Source organism: Babylonia areolata, chromosome 31, assembly GCF_041734735.1.
Source record: "Babylonia areolata isolate BAREFJ2019XMU chromosome 31, ASM4173473v1, whole genome shotgun sequence".
In the NCBI taxonomy this organism is placed as follows: Eukaryota; Metazoa; Mollusca; class Gastropoda; order Neogastropoda; family Buccinidae; genus Babylonia; species Babylonia areolata.
The window spans coordinates 11,356,276-11,365,108 of record NC_134906.1 but is presented as its reverse complement, the minus strand read 5'-3'; the positions used below and the strand labels follow the sequence as shown (position 1 = coordinate 11,365,108).

The 8,833-nt window shown below is 40.5% G+C and overlaps 1 protein-coding gene across 1 annotated transcript in view; it reads right to left on the bottom strand.

Annotated features, from left to right (window-relative positions):
• Positions 1–536: 536 nt before the first annotated feature.
• The window catches only part of LOC143275983 (contactin-1-like), a 102,697-nt gene continuing 94,400 nt past the window's right edge, over positions 537–8,833 (bottom strand). The window contains exons 30-31 of the mRNA XM_076580342.1: positions 7,546–7,664; positions 537–5,872 (exon numbers count right to left, since the gene is read on the bottom strand). Of these exons, the coding sequence (XP_076436457.1) occupies positions 5,702–5,872; positions 7,546–7,664 (290 nt within the window). The 3' untranslated portion in view covers positions 537–5,701. The remainder of the gene's footprint in view (positions 5,873–7,545; positions 7,665–8,833) is intronic.

The following is an 8,833-nucleotide window of genomic DNA, read 5'->3' as shown; positions in this document are numbered from 1 at the left end:
AAACAATGAAAGCAGGAAGCAGGTAACCGGATCATCCATAATCATCCAAACAGCGACACGCAATCGTCTTTGGGGAAGCAGTTCTCATGTTGTTACACAGACCACCGAGAGAAAAAAGAAAGAAAACTGGAAAAACTGAATACTCTTCTTCTCAGTTCAAGGGCAGCAACTCCCAAAGTTAACTCATATATATTTATATACGAGTGGGGCTTTACCCGAATACTATTTTCACCTCACCATGTAGGCAGCCATACTCCATTTCGGGGGGGTTCTTGTTTCTGTAAACAACTGAACGCTGACACGGACCATGGGATCTTGAACAGAACATGAGTATTTCATCAACTGAACAGAACATGTGTCATGGGATCTTGAACAGAACATGTGTCATGGGATCTTGAACAGAACATGTGTATTTCATCAACTGAACGCTGACACGGACCATGGGATCTTGAACAGAACATGTGTATTTCATCAACTGAACGCTGACATGCACCATGGGATCTTGAACAGAACAGGTGTATTTCATCATGGTATACATGTCACAGGGGTGGATGAAGGCACTAGCAGGTCTGGGCATTTGTTGACCTGGGAGATTGGAAAAATCTCCACTCTTGAAAACCCACCAGGATTTGAACCCAGGACCCTCAGATTTACAGTTCAACATTTCAACAACTCAGCTGTTGCGCCTGTGGAGCTGAGCAACCCAGATGGAACAGCTCTCTGTGGACTGTCTGTGCGGGGAGTGGACGTGTTGTCCTCTGGCAAAATTCTGCAGAAGAAATCCACTCTGACAGGTACGCAATTAACTCTCTCCATACGAACGGCGAAAGAGACGACATTAACAGCGTTTCACCCCAATAACCATCATCAAAATATTGCAAGCGGAAGGCTCTTATACTGAAGATGTGAATGTTGACAAAGAATACCACAATTCTGACGACGGAAGCTAAAGGTTGGGTCATTCAGACACCCACTGGACATCCGAGGGGTCTGTGTAGAGGAGAAGAGAGGACTGGCCGTACTGAGTGAGTTAACATGACCCTTTGATGTTGACTGAAGTTGCCTGTGGTGGTGAACACAGCACCTTCTGAGGGGAAGGGTAGGGAGGGGTGGAAACAAAGCTCTTCTTCTTCTTTGTTCATGGGCTGCAACTCCCACGTTCACTCGTATATACATGAGTGGGCTTTAACGTGTATGACCGTTTTTACCCCGCCATGTAGGCAGCCATACTCCGCTTTCGGGGGTGTGCATGCTGGGTATGTACTTGTTTTCATAACCCACCGAACGCTGACATGGATTACAGGATCTTTAACGTGAGTATTTGATCTTCTGCTTGCATATACACACAAAGGGGGTTCAGGCACTAGCAGGTCTGCACATATGTTGACCTGGGAGATTGGAAAAATCTCCACCCTTTACCCACCAGGTGCCGTCACCGAGATTCGAACCCGGGACCCTCAGATTGAAAGTCCAACGTTTTAACCACTCGGCTATTGCGCCCGTCGGTGGAAAAAAGCAAAACACAATACCTCCTTCAAGCAAGGAATGGCATGAAAAATGACCAATGGCCTTCTTGACCCAATGCACATCACATATATATTTCTGTACCATGCCCCTTAAATAACTGCATAGATAAAAGATTCATGTGAAAACCTGACAACTGAACCTAGAGCACAGATTCAACAAGTGTGCATTTTTCAACTTTTTTTCTTCCTTGGTGGGAAAATGTTCCGAGTCGAGAGAAGGATACTTAGTTAACTATCCTGCTTCGGAAATCAGCATATTAACAGTAAACATTTCTTCATCTGACCGCACCAGTAGCAGAGATTTTTTTTAGCATCAGAGACAACCACTGCAATCTTTTCTCTCCAAACTGTCTGCAAGCCATTTCTGTCAAGTTTTCATGTACAATAATTAGACATATTTTGTGTAAGTAAAGCAGGCCATTTTTTGCCCAGGTTTCATGTACAATATCAGACATAATATGGTTTATATCTAATACATAAAAGATGAATGGACTTTCTTCTTCTTCTTCTTCTGCGTTCACTCGTATGCACACGAGTGGGCTTTTACGTGTATGACCGTTTTTACCCCGCCATGTAGGCAGCCATACTCCATTTTCGGGGGTGTGCATGCTGGGTATGTTCTTGTTTCCATAACCCACCGAACGCTGACATGGATTACAGGATCTTTAACGTGCGTATTTGATCTTCTGCTTGCATATACACACATAGGGGGTTCAGGCACTAGCAGGTCCGCACATATGTCGACCTGGGAGATCGTAAAAATCTCCACCCTTTACCCACCAGGCGCCGTCACCGTGATTCGAACCCGGGACCCTCAGATTGAAAGTCCAACGCGTTAACCACTCGGCTTCTGCGCCTGTCTGGAATCCACAAACAGTTCGACTTAGAATGCCAAATGTACGAAGCGAGAGTAAATGAAATCAGAACAGTGTGTTGATACGAGAATACTGGTACCTGCTCCACAGGGGAAGTAATCATGACATGAGCCAACCTGGAGAAGAATGAGTTAATCTGGGCCATTTCTGCAAGGTTTTCAAACAATACACAGATGCCAAATCCTCAAGCGATGTTCACGTCAAGCAAGTTATGTTTGCTTACTCAAACACAGTTGTGACACAGATTGGCCCTCCGTTAAACTTCAATGCTCATCGCACCCAAGAAGGATTTCAGTCCAAGTTTCAAGACTTCTTCAAATCAGAACAATCAGCATCAACTTTTCACCGCCAAGTTTCTGTGTAAAAAACACTCCCCCAGCACCAAATATTTTAGACCCAACGCTCTCAGTCGCACAGTGTCAAAACAACACACAATGGACTTGTTCACTTCAAACTAGGTCATGGGGCAAAGGTTATTACTCATTGTTCTACTGCCCAGAAAAACTATCTGCAGTTGTCAAGCTTTGTAACAACGTGATAAAAGGCCTGTTTAACTCTCTCCATACGAACGGCGAAAGAGATGATGTTAACAGCGTTTCACCCCAATTACCATCATCAAAATATTGCAAGCAGAATGCTCTTATACCGAAGACGTGAATGTTGACAAAGAATACCACAATTCTGATGACGGAAGCTAAAGGTTGGGTCATTCAGACATCCACTGGACATCTGAGCGGTCTGTGTAGAGGAGAAGAGAGGACTGGCCGTACTGAGTGAGTTAACATGACCCTTTGATGTTGACTGAAGTTGCCTGTGGTGGTGAACTGTCTGGTTGACTAAGTCGCCTATGGCTGTGAAAGGGTTAATCAATCAGTTGATGATCCACTGCGCCATAGTGGATCCATGCAATAAAACGTGAGTGGAGGTCCACGTTTTGGATTCATTTTTTCATGCAGGTTGAGCGTTAAGGCTTTAAAAGAAGTTTGACCATTCGCAAAATACATTACCCAGAGGTCAAGATCAAACTCTGAGCTGACCAGTTTCACTGGTCAATCTCCACAAGCATCAGTTATCAGTGGGTACAGCTGGGTTCAAATGCTAATGTACAATGTATTCTGAAAAAACAAAAACCTTACAATAGACGAAAAAAAGAAGAAGTCAATTTGTGACCTCTTTCTGCTTTAAAAAAAAAAAAAGAAGTAAATTTGTGTGACCTCTTTCACAGCGCATCTGTACGTAATGGAATGATATGTACTGACAAAGTAACGTGGCAATATGCCCACAGACATTTTGTTGATAGACATTCATTCTGCTGACAATGAGAATTCTGACAAGATTATAAGCTGAAGTATAAAACACAGAGAGCTGCAAAAAGACCATGAGATGAAGTGTAAAACAAAGGGAATTGCCACAAGACTATAACCTGGAGTGTTAAATACAGAGAATGCCGCCTTCACAAATCTGCACCTCGTTTCTGATGACAAGCTATCATTGTTTTCTCAGACCTTGATAGCCTTAGCTGAGAAAAAAAAACCCAACAACTTCAGCTTGCTAAAAAAAAACCCAAACCAAACCATCAGTGGGTTTTTTTTGTTTGTTTTTTTTAAATTGTGGGCTGCAAGAAAACAAACTTCTTAGAGAGGAAATCATTTCAGTTCCCTCAAATCCTATTGCTGCACATCTCATTTTTACTAAATGAACAATATAGCATTTACACAGTCAAGTTTTGGTGTGCAAAGTCCCAACTGTCATTTTGTGATGAACATAAGGGACTCAAATAGGTTTGGGTTTTCATGTACAATATCCCAGTTTCCATTTAATGAAGAATTCAATGTTACAAACATCTGAGTTTTAGTGCATAGAATGTTGACAATAAGAAAGGCTGAAATGAATTCGTTTTTATCAGTGTATTGCGTTAGAAAATGAAAGAAAAAAAGAGTTCTGTCAGCAAAATATGAGTCAAATAAAGTCTGCCAACAAAATGTTTGTCAACATATTTTCCAAATATCATGGACATCAACATGAACATCATGACACCAATCATCAGCATCTCCAAGCATAAAGTTGGGAACATTTAAACACATTCACCAAAACAACAACAAACAAAAAAAGACACCAGTAAAATTTCGCTGTTTCTGTGAGGGGGAATGGGGTGTAGGGGTGTGTGTGGGTTGGGTTGGAGTGGGGCTGTACACTGTTAAAAAAAAAAAAAAAGAACAGTAATTCTTATACTGGCACTACTAGCTCATTTACTGGCACTACTAGCTCAATCACACAAATATATAAAGTTTGGTATTTGAATATTCCAAGCGATATGTTGTCACAACACTATGTTCTTTGCCATCAAAACAGGAGACAGTTTTCTCCGCCATCAACAAGCATGATTAAAATATTTTGTAACGTTTCATCCAGTTAAACAACAACAGTTCTCATCCACACACACAACAGGATGAGATGATCATGGTGTTTTGTATAAACACGAACAACAAAGTCTATGGTTATTTGACAAAAACAACAGCAGCAGCAGCGCTGGTAGCAGACAACTGGGCAGAGCCGAACAGCAGATGGAGATTCGAAGAAATAAGTTTCCAAACCACTCAGTCCCCTTCACGTCTTTCCCTTTCTCCGTGTCTCCGGAGAAAAGGGGGAGTAACAACCCATGTCAAACAGGAACAGTACCACAGTGCAACTGTCTGCATGAGTTTTTCCTTTTTCTTCTACTTCTTCTTCGTTCGTGGGGTGCAACTCCCACGTTCACTCGCATGTACACAAGTGAGCTTTTACATGTATGACTGTTTTTACCCTGCCATGTAGGCAGCCATACTTCGTTTTCAGGGGTCTTTTTAAATCAAAGAAATGTTCTGCAGGGGTCTAAAGACCATCTAGGCAAGTCTTAAGACTATCCAGGTAAGTCTCGAGACCATCTTAGAAAGTCTTAATACCATCTAGTAAGTTTTTAAAACTGTCCTGTAAAGTCTTAAGACTAGGCAGGTCTTAGGGTAATCTAGGTAAGTCTTAATACCACCTAGGTAAGTCTTGATACAATATAGGGCCATGTAGGTAAGTCTTAATACCATCCAGCTAAGTCTTGACATAATATAGGCTGAGTTTTAGGACTCTCTGTACAAGTCTTAAGACAATCTAGGCAAGTCTCGAGACCATCTTAGAAAGCCTTAATACCATCCAGTAAATTTTTAAAACTGTCCTGTAAAGTCTTAAGACTGTCCAGGGTAAGTCTCAAGGCCATCTTGGCCAGTTTGAACGACACCCCAGCCCAGGTAAGCCCTGCATCAGCAGACATCACAAAACGGTCCGGTGTTTAAACACCACCTCCGAGTCCACGTTGGAGAATTCGTTGGACAGAAGAAACTGTGTATCGTCCGCAGGGAGCGTGGTGCTGCGCATCACTGCAATCGCTGCAGCATTCTCGCTGCGCATGCGGCCTTTCTTACGAGTCAGTGTGGACGTTCTCTGTGGATTGAAAAAAAAAAAAAAAAAAAAAAATCAACAGTTGAATAACATGGAGTGAAACACAACAACACATTGTTATTTCTCTTTAACATGAATCTAAAACTATTTTATAACATGATTTTAAAAAAAAAGACACGAGAGCGATTTATTTCTCTCTAAAAAAAAATTAAAAAAAAGGATTTTATAGCGTGAGGTAAGAAGAGCATATTATTTCTCTCTCTCTAAAACAAAAAGGATTTTATAATGCAGGATAAGAAAAAACACAACAGCACAATGTTATTCCTCTCTAAAATAAGCAAAAAAAGGAATTCATAACATGGGGTAAACAGAGATGCACAGAACGTATCCCTGGGTTTCAAAAGAAATGCTGAATAGTTTTGTTTGACAGCATTTTTATGACCAGTGGTTTGAAGTCATCGACAGAAAATTTTGTTGAAATAAAACCTGCTGATATACCTACTTGTAGGAATACAACAAAAACAAAAGTTAAGATTTTGCACTGTCCAGCAACTGTTTACAGTATGTTAAAAAAAAAGAAGAAGAAGAAAGAACATCCTCCCCCCCCCCCAAACAAAACAGAATTACCCTAAACATTTGCCAACATTTTCAAACAGGGAATGTTGCTTCTGCTAAGACAGATTCCAGGCCTTTTTCTGTGTGGAAAACAAAATGAACAAAACAGGGGATTACTAACTAAAGCAATGCAAAACAATGCAACCAATACAAAGCAATACGACAAAGACACATACAGGAACAATACTACACAACGCAGCAAAAAAAAACAACAACAACAAAACCCCCCCCCAACCCCCCCAAAAAACCCAACAAAAATTGGTTGTCATATTACACAGAAGGAGACTTTCTTTCACCGATCAATTCTTTACATCAAATTGCTTATATCAACCAGGCATTACACTGTATCGTGTAATGTGGCATTCTACATTTACAATGCCTTTAAATGATTGCGTATGGCTGTAACATACCTTACAGAATGAAAAGGAATTTTTCATGACAATAATCATCGGACGCGTAAATATCAAGCACTGTAGCATTGGAAAACGGATTGTGTGGCTGGTTCATGACTTTTCCCTTTCAGTTAGGGGCTTAGGTCTAAATCTTAAATAAACAAGAGAGGCAAGCCCTTCAAGACTCACTTGTGATAAATTAAGTCCCCTAGCATTAATTACAGAGTAATTTCCCTTTTTTACTATATCTGCACCAAAACGTTTGCAAAATAAATAAAAATTCCATGCTTAGCAAAAGAAGTTCCTGTTTGAACAAAAAATGATAATAATGACTCCTCTTGTTGTTGTGTCAAATAAGAGGTCAAAGTGCCAAGTTTAGAGAATACAAAAAATACAAATATAACAGTAAATACAGTTTGCATATAATTAGGCTTCTTTTTTTTATGTTTTTGTGCCCATCCCAGAGGTGCAATATTGTTTTAAACAAGATGACTGGAAAGAACTGAATTTTTCCTATTTTTATGCCAAATTTGGTGTCAACTGACAAAGTATTTGCAGAGAAAATGTCAATGTTAAAGTTTACCACGGACACACAGACACACGGACACACACACACAGACAACCGAACACCGGGTTAAAACATAGGCTCACTTTGTTTAGACAAGTGAGTCAATAAAACATTTCACATTCATATTCTCCATGGCTTACATGGTCCACCCCCTCTTCCCCTGCTGTGACGGAGGCTCCATCGGTCGACGGCAATTCCACCGCGGACGACAGACCCGGCAGGAGTAGTCTGTCGTCAGTGAAGCCTGCGTTTTCTATGCCTGTGATAAGAAAAGGATGTTTGCTGCATTATCTACAATCAGTTAATGAACTGATCCAAGATATAATTTCCTCACATCTCTCAGAACTATTAAACAGATGAATGAATAAAAGTATGGAGGATTACAAACAAAGGAACAAAAAGAGCATAATAAACATGACCAAAAAAGTGACTAAAAAATAAAAACCGTGTCAACGACACTTAATGTGTTGAATACAGTTTTCATTTCCAGTTTCTCAAGAAAGTGTCACTGTGTTTGGACAAATCCATATACGCTACACCACCTCTGTTAGGCAGATGCCTGACCAGCAGCATAACCCAATGCGCTTGTCAGGCCTTGAGTACATGCATATGTATTTGCGTAGGTATACCTAACAGAGTGGATTTCTTCTACAGAATTCTGCCAGAGGACAATAGCTTAGCTGCCATGGGTTCTTTTTCATGGAGGAAGGTGCCAGAACGGTTAAGATGCTGATCTGCCAATTACAGCACCCGTGAAGGTCTGAAGTTCGATTCTCACTCTTGCCCTTTTTCTCAAGTTTGACTGGAAAATCAAACTGAGTGTCTAGTCATTCAGATGAGGTGATAAACCAAGGCCCTGTGTGCAGCATGCACTTGGCGCACTGAAAAAGAACCCATGGCAACGAAAGTGTTGTCATCTGGTGAAATATTGTAGAAGAAAACCACTCTGGTATGCACACAAATATATATATGCATGCACCCAAAGCATGAATAGTGTGTTGTGTTATGCTGCAGTCATGCATTTGCTAAGCAGATGTGGTGTAGCATATACATGGATTTGTCTCAAACTCTTCAAACTTCCAAAGCTGTTCTTGTAAAACTTCCAAAAATCTTCTTAAAACATCCAAAGCTCTTCTCTTAAAACTTCCAAAACTCTTCTAAAGCTTTTAAAACTTCCAAAACTATTCTCAAAGCTTCTAAAGCTCTCAAATTTTCCAAAGCTCTTCTTGTAAAACTTCCAAAGCTCTTCTAAAGCTCTCAACACTTTCAAAGCTCTTCTTGCAAAACTTCCAAGCTCTTCTTATAAAACTTCCAAAGCTCTTCTCATAAAACTTCCAAACTCTTCTCTACAAAATTTCAAAGCTCTTCTTGTGAAACTTCAAAGCTCTTCTTAAAACTTCCAAAGCACTTCTTAAAACTTCCAAAGCT